This window comes from Mastomys coucha, unplaced genomic scaffold (assembly GCF_008632895.1).
Source record: "Mastomys coucha isolate ucsf_1 unplaced genomic scaffold, UCSF_Mcou_1 pScaffold14, whole genome shotgun sequence".
In the NCBI taxonomy this organism is placed as follows: domain Eukaryota; kingdom Metazoa; phylum Chordata; class Mammalia; order Rodentia; family Muridae; genus Mastomys; species Mastomys coucha.
This window is the reverse complement of record NW_022196896.1, coordinates 103,242,564-103,257,415: the sequence shown is the minus strand read 5'-3', so window position 1 is coordinate 103,257,415 and position 14,852 is coordinate 103,242,564. Positions and strand designations below refer to the sequence as shown.

Below are 14,852 nucleotides of genomic sequence, written 5' to 3'. Positions count from 1 at the left end.
GATTTGGAGACTCTCATATCCATTTTTGAACAAGCTCTTGAAGGTGCCCTGATGCTCAGTTCAATTCTTTCCCCACCCCAAAGAGTTATGTGCTTAGCAATGTGGCTTAGGGATTTGGGGAGGTATGTCTAGAGTAAGGCTTTGATGTCTAAACCGTAGGATAAAAGGCATCCTTCAGTTTCAAATATAATACAAGTATTTCTTTTTACTTTGGGGTTGCAAATAGCTAATAATAATGTAGTGGAAGGTCATTGTATGGACAGGTCAGGGAATATGGATCATAACCAGTTGGGTAAAAGAATAAAATCCTGCAAGTGTTCATGAGAGTTTCAGGAGGAGATCTATTGGTAATCTTTAACTGTTTTATCATCTGTGCCATCAATCCCTTTTTTGTCTGAGAATGCTTGGACTCCAAGATTAGCAGGGGAAATTCTTCACGTTATATAGCAAATAAATAGCATAATAAAGTAATTTGGTGATTAAGGTGGAAATCAAATTGAGATACCCACTTTCCCCCCATAATAACTGGGTTTCAGTTCACATTGTATGTTCTCACTGCTTATCACTCAGGTGGGAATCTAGGTAAGCAACCAAAGACGTTAGGATGAACCAGATGCAGATGTCATCCTATGAAAAGTTCACGGTCTGACATGAGCTCATGGTGAAGCCCTGTCCCCGTCTCTAATAACTGCCTCTTGGCATTGTGAGGACAAATAGAGCAAGTGTAGCATCCTTCCATGAAGACAATTAGGAACTGAGGAGGTTGAGAAGGAGGCCCTGGGCAGATGGATTCATGGGTAAGGTGCTTGCTATTCAGGCTTTTGAGAACCTGAATTCAATCCCTAGAACCAAATTTAAAAAGCCAGTGGTGACAGCTGAGTCCTCCCTGCTTTGGAGAGCTGATAAGGAGAGATGGATGATAAAGGCACATCTCTGTTCTTCATGGATCTTATCAGGGAGCTTAGCCACCTTATAAAACAAGGTGCACAACCTTTGTGGAGCCCTGCCTGAGATTGACCTCTGACTTCCACACAAGGGCTGAAGGTACAGACTAGATAGATGGGTGTCAGGCTGTGTGTGCTCGCTGGTTACTTGAAGAGTGTGAAAATGCCATGCTGCTATTCCATAAAGATCGCTTACCATCTCATTGAATCCTCCCCTCTGACCTACTTTTCAATGCACAGGGATAAACAATGTACTGCATATTCAAGGAGGAAATGCATAGGTGTGAAGAACATTGATCTTTGCTCAAGAGAGAGGGCTCGGATAATCTGCCAGTGCCATTTAGCTAAGTTATTACGATTTTTCTACCCTCGTGAATAATTAGGAGTGGCTTGCCATCAAGCAAGCCCCGTCACTTCTGGATGGCATCTCTGACAGTCCTCACTGAAGCCATACAGTGGTTATGCACAGCATGCTCCTTTGAAACAGGGTCAATTATCCATTTTTCTGAGCTCCCCTGGGGTGAGAACTGAGTATCTTCCTTGCTATCAGCATTTTGATTTTCCTCTCAGCCTGTTCTCCTGCTTCACCTGCTATCTAGTGCCCAGCAGAATATGAGCAGAGGATGGAGTCTCATTGAGGAGCTATAATGGCTCCTCTCACCCCCTCCTGTGGTCTTCTCCAGGGAAGGAGTCTTTATCAGAAACTCCTAGTGCACTGTTGGGTGGAAGGTAGGAGTCGGGCAGAGAGGACAGCTCAGTATAGACCAGATGGAATCTGAATTTCTGATAAAACTGGAACCAACTTGCTGTATTAATTTGGTTGAATTTCTTAGGCTGCCTTCTCTCTCTCTCTCTCTCTCTCTCTCTCTCTCTCTCTTTCTCTCTCTGTGTGTGTGTGTGTGTGTATGTGTGTATGTGTGAGAAAGAGAGAGAGAGACAGAGAGACAGAGGGAGAGAGAGGGCCAAAGCTCAACATAGGCTTTATTTGCCACAAGGCCCCACAACACCAAGAGCTCACCATTTCAGCTAGGCTGGTTGACCAGTAAGCCCCCAAGGGATACACTTGTTTCCACTTCTTCCACAGCACTGGTGTTACAATATCATGTTGGCTGCTATGTGACTGTGGAGAATCTGAACTCAGGTCCCTTCACCTACACAGCAAAGCACTTTACCAGCTAAGCTCTCTCTCACCCCGCTTAGCTTCCGTTCATAGCAATTTTCTGTTATCAGCTTGCCCTGTTATTTATTTTAAGTTTGTATTCTGGGATGAAATTTAAGATAAAATATGCAACAGTGTTGTAAGAAACACACAGGCACAATGCGCCACAGCTCCACTAACTCCTGAATGAAATGCCAGTCACACTTTCCTTGGTCCTATATATTTCCAAAGTGCTCATGTGCAGCTGTGAATCCATAAAGTACTTCAGCTGGACTCTAGTCATTGCATATACAGCAACAAAACATAGGATCAAACCAAGAAAGAGAGGACAAAGAGTCCTGGAGAGGGGAACGGCAAAATAGAAGCAAGAGAATGGGTAGACCCTGGTGGAATGTCCGCACGCTGGCCTCTGTGGGAAGTTAAGGCTTTGCCATGACAGCAACAAGCGATGGATATGTCCAAGTGGTTCAGCTTTGATATGGACAGCTCTGCTTCCACACTCTTCATTGTTAAAACACATAAACTGCTGTGATAAAAGGCTCTGCACCGTTCATAAATCTCAAACGTGGTATCCCTGGACAGCAGCCTTTATGTAAACTAACCCAGCCGTCAGGGTCAAGAGAAAGCAATTAGTGGTGGCAACATATACAGCTGTCATGGGGGGAAGCAGGGGCTTCATTTCGAAGTCCAAACTTACACACCCCCAACTGTTTACTCTGCCTTACAACCTGTCTTTCAACCGGAGAGAGATTAACAACAAAAGCTTATCTGAAGGGTTGAAGGGCTTTCCAGCTAAGACACTGAAGTATTATTGACAGCCCCCAAAGTTGTGCATGCTCCACGAAGCCTTCTGAAATGGAACTGGAGCCCCAAGGTGCCTCTTCCTCAGAAGATAATGTCTTGTAACCGGTTGCCTTGGCATTTTTATCGGGTGACAGTTGTGCTTAAAGAAATTGATCATGTTAAGAGTTATGTTTCTGCCCGGGCTCCTGGGATGTTCCTTGCTACTTCCAGAATTAATTTCATGGCTCAGGCATTGAATTTTAAAATGATGATTAAAAATCAGTTAAGTATTAAAAATCTGTAATGGGTCTGGAGGCTCTGATGCCACCGGAGCCCTGATACTGTGACTTTTCTGTCAACTAAGTCTCCTTGGTTACAAAGTAGAATTTTTTCTTTTAATTTTAATATGACACTGGCACTTAGTATTTTTTTTCTGTCAGCTTCCCCCCCATACACACACACACACACACACACACGGGAATCACACACACACACACGGGAATCACACACACATACACGGGAATATGGCAGTAATGGTTCTGATGAAGGCAGTTGTACTATTCAGATGAAGGACCCATCATTTACTCAGTCAACAGATAGATCCTAGGTTGTTAAATACCACCATAGTGCAGGGTGTTATGGGAATATAAACAAATCAGGGGCTGGCAAGCATGAGGATAGGAGTTCAATTCCCAAAATCCATTTTGTTTTTAATCCAATATGGTGGCATGCTCTTTATAACCCTAGCTGGCCAGCCAGCTTAACCTATGTGTCATATCTAGATCCAGGCAAAAATAAGGGACCTTGGCTAGAAATCAAAGTGAACAGCATGAGAGGAAGGTCTCTGGCTTCCACATGCACAATTATGCACACTCAGTTCTCATATGCGAACACACTCAAAAATAGCAATAAACCAAGAAAGACGAATGGAGGCTAATATTCTCACAGGAAGGAAATAAAAAGGTTATATGATGGGTTGCCTCAGGGTCTGTTAGCACTTTGATGCCAGTTGTCACAAGAAATTGAATTTTCAGGTCAGGTTTTGGTAGAACTTTACACCATATGTCTATATGTCTGTTAAATCCACTTCCAAATGGAATCACCATATAGCTAAAGAATTAGTCTGTTCCTTTAAGAATTAAATCCATTTTCAGTTCTTATGGGGTTGGGTGGAGTCCAGTATTCTTAGGCTGGCTTTACCTTCCTATGGAGTAAGTTCACATGATGGCCCTCATTGGACACATCAGTGGCCAGATTCATGGTTAGCTAGTGGTTTTAAAGTCATGTGTGTATATGTGCACGATTAGGAGATGTGCCTGTGAGTATAGCACCAGAGGAGACCAGTAGAGAGCTGGAGTTACAGGCAGGTGTGACCCACCCAAACCAAATTCAGGTCCTCTGTATATGCTGCCGTTTTCCAAAGGAGAAGGCATATTTAGTGAAGGAGAGAGAAAAATCCCTTTTGCTATATAACACGATATTTTATGATACAACACTATGTACTGTGATAACCCTTTGTATCTGCCATAATTTGGCTATAATTAATGTCTTACTGTCCAACTCTTGCCCACTGAATGTAAGTTGACATTCCACACGAAAACAATAATTATCCATCATCACACCTTTCACCAGCACCTGCTAGGTGATATGGAAAGCGTTTCACACCAGTAGAGGAAATGAATGTTCATTTAAACATCTCCACAGAGGCATGAGGTGCAGTGCCCATCTTAGTCAGAGCAGTGGGAAGTATCGCATTCCTCACTTAGACAATGACATCAGGTCTAACCTCAGTTTTAGAAATCAGCATCATTCATGGCTTGCCAGTCTGAACATACATATATATATATGTATGTATGTATGTATATGTGTGTGTGTGTGCATGTGTGTGTGTGAGGGTATCTATTTACTATGCTATAACAGAATACCTGATTTATGGAAAGAAAAGATGATTTGTTGTTTGTTGCTCAGAGTTAAGGGAGGGGGATTTAAGTCCATCCTGGTATAGCAAGTCCCAGGAGTGGATCTCTGTGGTTGCAGCAAAGACAGGTGTGGCTGTTTACATTGTTGCAACAGCCTGGAAGCAGGGAACAAAGGTCATAAAGCCATCACTTTAGCATCCCTCTTTGTCTAGCAAGGCTTTCCCCCATTAAAGGTTCCACAACCTTCTGAAATCGCCAGAGAAGACTAAATATGCAAACACACAAGCTTGTGGGTGGTACCATAGCACCGCAGACCCTCTGGGGAAGAAGGAACATCTGTTCCAGTGGTTCTCAACCTGTGAGTCCCAATCCTCATGGGTTCAACTGACTCTTTCACAGGAGTCCCCTAAGACCATTGGAAAACACAGGTAGATGCATTACGATTCATAACAGTAGCGGGGATTTCAGTAATGAAGTACCAACGAAAATAATTTTATATTTCCACAACACGAGGCACTGTGTTAAAGGGTTATAGCGTTAGGAAGGTTGAGAACCACTGATAAATCCCTCTAGGAATCATTGACAAGCTATGGCCAATTTCAACTGCCATCTACTTTTGCCAAGTTTTCTTGGGCAGAGCCGTGCCTCATGGTGGAGATACTTGCTGTGGCTGCTGAATGCTTGTTGCCAAGAGCATATGGCCCATAAAGAATAAAATATTTACAACGTGGCTATGCAATAAAATGTTCTTACAAAGGAAGAATGCTGACCCCACTCTATTCATAAATTAAAGGTTATTACATTTGCCTTTTGTTTCTGGTAGTATAGTTATTATCTGTGCCACTAAGTTATATTAAAAACAAGAAAAGCATTCAAAATGTGAAAACTTTAAAAGTGTTTCCCATGCCAGCCAGCCCCATTCTTGGAAATGCTGGGGCACAGAGACAGAAGAAGGTCGAGCTTGTGTGTGAATACCATGGAGAGACTTATAAGTGCGATTCAAAGTGAAATCGGAGTGTCTTCCCTTATGAGCCTTCAGCATTTGATCATTCCATATTTAAAAAATGGCTTAATTTGGTGATTAAAAATATAATTAAATGAGGGAGGGGAGCTCTTAAAATTCTATTAAAGGCAAGTACGAGGCTTCCTTTGGAAATGTTAAAATCTATGTCTTCCAGAAAGATTTTAGCTAGTTTTATGGTAAATCCCCCAGAAAAAAGCAGAAGAGACACCGGAGCCATTCAGTTCTGACTTGACAAAGCTTTAATTGGACAAGGCCCTGTTTTAAACTCCCAGGTGTGGTTGCCTTGTCACATAGTGCATAAGAACAGGTCAGGGCAGGGTGTGTGCTTGCCTATAAATCCAATGCACGTACATACTTTGTATTTAGATGTCCTCAGCCTCTGTTTCCTCTACAAATCCTCTTTCTGAATCCTCTTTCAGGATCTATCACAAATGCATTAGGGTCAATGGAAGTGGTTTTGTTTGTTTGTTTGTTTGTTTGTTTGTTTCCTCTCTAAATGAGGCACGTGATGAATATTTGTCGGATATACAATACAAGCACGCTATAGCCCCTCCAGCATTAGTAGCCATTGACACTGGGCACACAGTCTTTCTTACCTTTTCCAATCTGGTTAGTCTATGAGAATGAGTTATTCAAAGACAGTCTTTCACAGGTTTAGTGCTAATGAACCTTATAGGAGAAGCTGGAATGGGTCAGCCTTAACTCAAAGAAGCCTGCGCTCATCCACACAATACAAGGTATACTTAGGCACCTTGTTTGCTTGCTATCCAGCCATCTACTTGCTCATCAAACATGTATTGAGCTTTCTCTGAATTAGATATTATGAAATAATGGTAGACAATGGGAAATAATGAGTACATCGATTCCCTTGAAGATGACTTAGACACAGGTGATAGATGGGGACAGATGTGGAGCGCATGTCTGGCTAGGAAGAAACCATCAGGCATCCTAAGCGAAGTGGGCCACAGAAACAAGGAGCAGCAGTGGGAGTGGTACCCTACTTGCTGCCAGCCTTGTATTCAGGCTGTCATTGATAGAAGAAGCCTCTTTGTTCCTCACAGTGACCCTTAAGAAACCTGTGCGTGTTCAATAAGAGTGGTATAGACAGAAAGATTGGAAGATATGATTGCATTTGGCAGTAGCTTTTATTGATATAATATAAATTATATAGTCTTCTCCCTATGCATTTGGGATTGGCCCTAGGACCTTCAGGGGTCCCAAAATCCAAGGATGGATTCACCCATGTCTAATGTGATATGGGCAATACCATTATCTCATATATGTTAAATATTCTTTGGGGCAATTATAATTAATTTGATACAATGCTATCTAAGTAGTTATACTGTATTAAAAACATTTGGTTGTTTATGTTCATGAGAACACTTCAGTTTTTTGTTTTGTTTTTGGTTTTTGAGACAGGATGTCTTTGTGTACCCTTGGTTGTCCTAATATTTGCCTTGTAGACCGGGCTAGCCTCGAACTCACAGAGGTCTGGAGAACACAGTCTTTCACCAATGCTTTCAGCTAGGTGGTTAGATTCCTGGAAGTAAAGTGTGTGTAAACAGAGAACCCTGCTACCCTTAGAACTGGAAACTCTACTCACAGACGGGCCAGCTCTGACCAGGAAGACCGTCGATGTCAGAGACTTTATGACTACTAGATAGATCCTCAGAAACAAAACTTAAACGGAAGAGAAGATAGGTTATTATCAGAGCTTTTCTTTGTATGTTTTCTGTTTATTGGCTGAGATTGCCGCAGTGAGGTTAGCTGTAACTGGAGATTGGCTTTGGCTCTCTTCAACTTCATTTTTCCCCCTCATTGTCTTCAGAAGATAATTTTTTTTTCTTTTCTGAGGAAACAGTGGCTCTTCTCTAAAAATGAGGAGCACACTTATTCCGTGCTTGTCATCTTTTAATTGGCAGGAATTAGAAAAAGAAACCACAATCCCACAGACGAAACATAGCCGCCATTATGATTTTAGCTTGTAAGGCATGCATATTTTTATCTATCTTTGTGTAGGCCAGTGTGGTAATCATACAGACTTCCGTGTTTCATTTCCCCCTTCATCACACAACTGTAATTGTCCAATTTGTGCACTGATGTTACTATGCCCTCATCAAGGTCTAAGACAGCAAAATACAACACACAGAGTGCAATTCTGTAAACCAGCCCTGGAGGCAACATTGAACTTGAACTTTGTTCTCATCCTTACTTTAAACATTTACCTCCAGGCCTTCTGTAAGAACCGAGAAGGCCATTGGAGACCATTGCTTGTTTTCATATCAACCCTCACTTCCTCCTGCATCTTTGTACTGCTTCCTCGTGGCTGTGTTACATCTCCGCATCCGCATCCTGTGACCATTTAGTTTTCTGCTCCATTTCTTCTCTGTTCAGATACCGCCAAGCCCCGTCCTACATACTAATTACTGACTTTTTGCCTCTGCAGTGCTCGGTTCATTGTGTCACATTTTCCCGTGTGAGAGTAGACGGAGGGGGGGGGGTTGGCAAGGGGGTTAATGGATTTCAGAGTCACTCTTGTTTATCCCTGCAAGTCTCAGCAAAGGGAGAACCAGTGGCTGACCCATTTTGGAAAACAAATCGTGGCCAGCTTCAGCTGCAGTCCAGTGATGGCTTGCATGGTGGTGGTCACCACAAGTCACAAAATTTGATGAGTGGGAAATGCACACCCCAACTTAAAGTAACACTTCTTCTGCCTCATAGAGCTGACTAGGGCACAGTTCTTCGGGACATCAGTAAAGTTCTCTCCTGAATTATATTGTGTAAGCTTTCACTACTTACTATATGTCTACTTTGCCTCTTCTTTCATCTTTAACATTGAATACTTAACACCATATTCGGTTCTGAGAGTCTGGCATTTTCAGTAAGTAACTACATTTATACCTTCTTGAAGTCATTTATTCATTATCACTCCATCCTAGCTGCTGTGTTCAAGACTATACATTCGGTCTTAAAATCTAAATAAGAGAATATTTGTTTTGGAGGGTTTTATGAAGTAGGCTTAGGGTTAACACAAATTTTGCAATAGTTCTGTTAGGTTATTATTATTTTTTTCTTAAGATTTGAAGGCTGGGGGATAGATCTTGCAGCTAAGAAGGTTGTAGATAATTAGTCTCTAGGGGAGACAGGGAGAAGCTGTCTAGCTTTTAAAAATATGGTCTTTAATTAAGCTGTTTGAGAGAGAAGAAGGGGAGATTTCCCACCCATAAGGTTTCCACCAAGTCCATTGGCCCCCGTTTATCACTGCGAGTCAAGTAATGAATGTAGAATGTAACGGTCTGTCCACAGGCTACCTGTTTCACCTCTGTCTCTGTTATTGCTCTGGACCAGATTGAGTGTTCCATTGTGGCTAAGAGGGAAAAGCATCAGTTTCATATAGGTCTCCAGCTAATGTCCCTTCTCTGAGTGAAGGAGATTGCCTTCAGAGCAGTCATCCCAAAACTCTGTGTGTGTGTGTGTGTGTGTGTGTGTGTACATATGTACATAGGTATGCATACATACATAGCACACACGTGTGGGTATATGTAGTATGTGTGTATGTATATACCTATATGTGTGTATATGCATGTATGGTGTGTGTGTATCTGTACGTATCTGTAGAAAAAATTGGTGTGTCTCAAAAAAAATCTCAAATTTTTATGAAAACTTAGATTGGCTCCTCACATGGTTTATTTTTCTTGGTTTTGTTTATTGTTGTTTGTTTTGTTTTGCTTAGATTGAAGATATGTTTTAAACTTTTGAAACTGAATTAGACCGAGGAAGCCCCTCCTGCCTCCTTCAATCCCAGTCCCTACTTACTTGACAGCAGTTAGGACTTAGTCTCTTGACTAAGGGGTCCACAGTCTTATCTGTTATTGTTTTCCAACTACCCGTGGTGCTTTGAGTAACATGATGTGACAGTCGTCATCATTGTTCACCTATCAGGAACCTTTTGATGTCAGTGGGGATGAATGTGCTTTTAGATAGCCTGGTGCGGCCCTAATCTGTCAAAGAGGGAGAGAAGGTCTCTGGTCATCAAGGGCAGCTCTGGCCTAGCTCTGAGATCTCTCAACAGCTGTATATCTCTTTGACATCTTTGAAATCATGTTAAACCAGTTCCTGCTAATTACCCAGCAATGGTTTAACGCTTACCTACATCTGGGCCTGTAGACCTATATCTATATAGCTCTAATCATTTAATTTGCTATTGGTAATGGGTTCTACTGAGCAATCAGAACACGTCTTCAAAAGCAGTCTCTCAAGTAGTAATTTTCCAGTCGCCCATAGCCCTGGGAACTGGAATCCATTTGTAGAGCCGACTCCCAGAAAGGAAGACGGGAGACCAGATAGCGGATGCTGCTTTGCTGCCAACTGAGAGCGGGCCTGGGCTTTGAGCCCGCTTGCTGTAGAGTGGTTGCATGTCTCTAAGTGGCATGTTTATTTGCACTGGAAGTAGAACAACACACACACACACACACACACACACACACACACACACACACAACTTCTATCGTATTGTCCTTTTAAAGGATCCCTTTTTGTTAGCTTTGTTTGCTTTTTGCTTGCTTTGCCAAATGGGTCTTCCTACTCTCCTAAGACCTGCTGAGCAGATAATACAAACTCTAAAAGAGGTCCAAAAGGATCTCAGTCCTTGGTGTGATGCTCTCTGTTTCTCTTTCCCCAGGCCCACCATCTGCTCCCCTCAACTTGATTTCTAATGTCAACGAGACATCGGTAAACTTGGAATGGAGCAGTCCTCAGAACACAGGTGGACGTCAGGACATTTCTTACAATGTGGTCTGCAAGAAATGCGGAGCTGGCGATCCCAGCAAATGTCGGCCCTGTGGAAGTGGAGTCCACTACACACCACAGCAGAACGGACTCAAGACAACCAGAGTCTCCATCACTGACCTCCTAGCACACACCAATTACACGTTTGAGATCTGGGCCGTGAATGGAGTGTCTAAGTACAACCCTAGCCCAGACCAGTCAGTGTCTGTCACAGTGACAACCAACCAAGCAGGTAGGAATCAATTCCTATTTACTGTGACTGAGTGTTTATGGAAAAAGTCATAAGGTTCTGATTATCACGAATTGTAGAACTTACTATAAATCTAGAAACTGCATTAGAATACCAAAGTTTTTGAAGAGGACAGGTACTAGTTTACCACAAAGCTTTGGAATAGCTGCGTGCCATTCTTGTAACAGGCCATAGAATGAATCAGGCAGTGATTGAAAGATGATGAACTGTTAGTAAACCAAGTCCCTTGGGCACACTTAATTGATTTGCTTCTTTTGGCTTTTGAGATTTAACTATTATCCATGAGTGTAGGTGCATGTGCATATGCAGGTACAAGAGCCCGTGAACATTAAAGCACTAAGAGGCTGGAAGAGGCTAGTATCCACCTTTCCAATATGTCCTCTGAGGCAGAATATCCCCCTAAACCCGGGATTTGTGATTTCTAGGACAGGCTGGAAGCCAGCGAACCACAGTAATCCTCGTGTCTCTGCTGCATTCTGGGGATACCTAAGGTGTATGCTGAGTGTCTGGCTTGTTATCTCATTACTGGGATCCAAACTCTGGTCCTCATGATTGCCTGGCAAGCACTCTTAACCACTGAACCATCTCTCCACCCACAATGTTTGCTACTTAATCCCTAAATCCGTAGGTGGACATCACAGCACTTGCAGATTACCTAGGAACATAGCATTGATTTTTACTAATGCAGGGTGTTGCCCTGGCATCCTTGAATTATCCAACAGAAGCATTAGCAGTTGTAGTTTGGGATCTTGTTCTTAAATGTAAACGATTATAAGTAATATACATGGCTCTATATCATCAGAACCAATTGTGTAAATCTTTTTCTGTAACAAAAGTTGCCTTAAGCTTGCTCATGCTGTGTGGTAGACACACCCATAAGCCCAGTACTTAGGAGATGGAGGCAGAAGGATGAGGAGATTGGGCTATGGTCATACCCTTTCTCAAATTCCATCCGACTTTCCCAAAGAGGATGCATGCTAATTTTATAGACATTTGCCTAGTTGAACTTGACTGATTTGAGCTGTGCAGGAGGAGGTAGCCCATCCATTTCTTGTAGAACATATTTCAAACAGACAGAACTAGAAAACTTTGTTGTTCTTGAAGTGTTTGGGCTGAGTTAATTACCAATCTGTCACAATCTTGAATATTGAGAAGTACAAGAGAGTCAAGGTTCACATGTGGAGATCAGAGAACCCCTTCAGGAACAGGGGCTCTCCCTCCATTGTGGAATCTAAGGGTTGGATTTCCTGGTAGGCTGGTTTTTTTACCTGCTGAGCTATCTCACTGGCCAGGTTCCCTATTATTTTTTGAAGAGTTCAGGAGGAGGGGGAAGAGGAAATTGACTTATGTATGAGATTCTTATGATAGTAAGCATGACCAGAAAAGGATTATAAGAGGCCCCCAACCCTGCTGCCTCATATTTCATTTTTCTTTTAAGTGTTTCAGGAGGTGACTTCAATAGTTAAGTAAATTATCCATATTAAATTGATCCAAAAGAAGAGTATATCAGAGACTTAATCCAAAGCCATTGTTGTTTTCCATTTTACTCTGAATTTCCTAGAATACATTAAATAAAAATTTGGGGACTTTCAACAGGAGCAACTATGGAAAAATCATCAACTGTTTAAGGGTGGACCGTCTATTGTAGTTATGAACCATAAGTATGTCAACTGGCCATATCTTTTATGTATACACATGTATTGAGATGTGTGTCTGGTACATTCATTTGTGTACACATATAGGGTGGTGATTAGAGTACAACACTGATAGACTCCTCAGGTACAATCTTGTTAGTTTGATATATGATTTGTTATTATCATTATTATTATCACTATTATTATTGTAGCCTGTCTCACTGAATAAGTTATGCTGATTGTCCAGTGATCACAAAGGATCTACCCATCTTCACCTCACTGTTGTTATAAGAGTCTACCACCAATCTTCGCTAATCTTTCTAGGTGTGCACCTTACTGACAGCTTCGGTCCCTAAGCCTTTGCCTTTTAATTTTGTGCTTTTAGGTAATCTGCACTGTTTGAGGTTGTTTGGTTTTTCTAAAAAGACTAGAATGGTGTCAGAGTTTTTATTTTTTATTTTTGTATCACAAGTAAGAGCTTGTGACCACCAGTAAAGTTTCTTTGTTGTATTGTGTCTGTGTGTCTGTCTCTGTTTGTCTCTGTCTCTGTCTCTGTCTCTCTGTCTCTCTCTCTCTCTTTGTGTGTGTGTGTGTGTGTGTGTGTGTGTGTGTGTGTGTATTTAAAGCAATGGACATATCATAGCTCCCTGGACCATAATTGATGTCAGTATAAGAAGCAGCCAAACATGCACAGAGCTGTGTTTGTACATAGAAGAATCTGGCTATGGCCAGTCAGTATATTTAAATCCAGTCCTTCTCCATTCTTATTCCATCCACATCTCTGGGACAACTGCTCTTCCACTGAGCTCAGCCCTCTTTCTTTCATTACACCTTTTCAATTATCCTCCCACAAATAAGAACATTGTGTTCTTAACCAATTTAAAACTAGTACTGCCCCTATTGAGGCCACATCTATGCAGGGTCAAGTCTGAAGTCATTCTCTGGCAGAGGGCAGCCCTTGGGAGATGGGCCTAACATCCACAGGTTTAAGGAAGAGACTTCCATGGGTCTTCATACACTTAAGGACTCAAGCCAAAAGATTATGTCAGTCCATACCATGCCAAAAGGTCGAAGGAGCAAACGAAAGGCATGTTGAAAATCTTCCCCACGAATAACACGTGCAAGAACTTTATTGGGAATTGAGGAAAGAGTCAAAACTTTTATGAAAAATGCTGTTGTAATTATTTTAGATCCAGCAGAAAGGTAGACAGGCAATTCCTCTGGAGCAATGAGGTGACTCTTTTCCCTGTCTGGTTGACCCGATCCTGCAGGGAGGTTTGCTTAATAGGACAGAATTCCACCTCTTTATTTTAATTTTCATGGAGGTAGATGCTGGGAAGCTGTTCAAAATTAAAAATAAATCGTTCAATAAGGAGACCTCCTATCACGCCAACCAGAAAGCCTTTCTGCTCAGTAGAGAACTTTACATGTGTGCATACAGCGGCCTCTATGTCCTGCCCCACACTTTGAAGTTCACTGATTCCATATCATTGGGTAGTTTGTCTTTGCTTAACAAACCATTGTCTTTCTCAACAATGGTGACAGTTAATAATGTAGGCCAGATTCCTGGGTGATTGTTGCTCTTTCAAAGCTCCCCTAAGCATATTTGCATATGCACAATTATATTCTAATTGCATTTGGTTCCATCATTCCATTAAATTAGATTCCTTAAGGACCTGTATGAGCAATGATGGCTTACTCTATAAGGAATACATAGAATTAATGGTTGTTAGCATTTAGCACCCAGAAGCCCCATGATAATTCTCTGCCATTGCTTTGCTGGTTTTCATGGTTTTGTTTTCTGTGTTTTCTTTTGTGCTGTTGTTGTGTTTTGTTTTTAAAACAAACCAAGGAGAAAATCTTAGTGTAGACGGTGGCCTTTCCTTCCAATCCTTAGGAAATCAAAGGTATTCGGCTTGGCTTGTCTCCCACTGTGGGTGAAAGGGCTGTGAGGTTTGGATTTAGAGGGCCTTTGATGGAAGGTGGTGTGAATGGGCCCTATTCTCACAAGAATGTGTAAAACCATTTGAACCCAGATGTAGCAACAGCCATTTCTCCCTCTCCCCCATGATCAAAAAAAACAAATCAACACCAATGACAAAGCAAGTCAGGGTATCTGACACTTGAGTTTTGATAAGTTGAGTGATGGATGCCAGCTTTGTAACTAACCAAAAGGGCTTCCTGGAGAGATACTGGTTGTTTCCCAACAGGCAAGGGTCCTGTGGGAAGGAAGCTGGTGCTGAGACAGGAGAGTGAGCATTCTGCATACAATAAAGTGTGGAGTGGTCTGCATTGAATATTGCTACTTCTGGAGTACCTGGGGGGTGGGGGGGCGGGGGGGGAATCTACCT

General features: G+C 42.0%; 1 protein-coding gene across 3 annotated transcripts in view; it reads left to right on the top strand.

The window, feature by feature from the left end:
- Epha4 (EPH receptor A4) overlaps positions 1-14,852 on the top strand; it is a 143,548-nt gene that overhangs the window by 74,039 nt on the left and 54,657 nt on the right. For all 3 annotated transcript variants that reach the window (XM_031368115.1, XM_031368116.1, XM_031368117.1), the window contains exon 5: positions 10,511-10,849. In XM_031368115.1, coding sequence (XP_031223975.1) covers positions 10,511-10,849 — 339 coding nt within the window. The remainder of the gene's footprint in view (positions 1-10,510; positions 10,850-14,852) is intronic.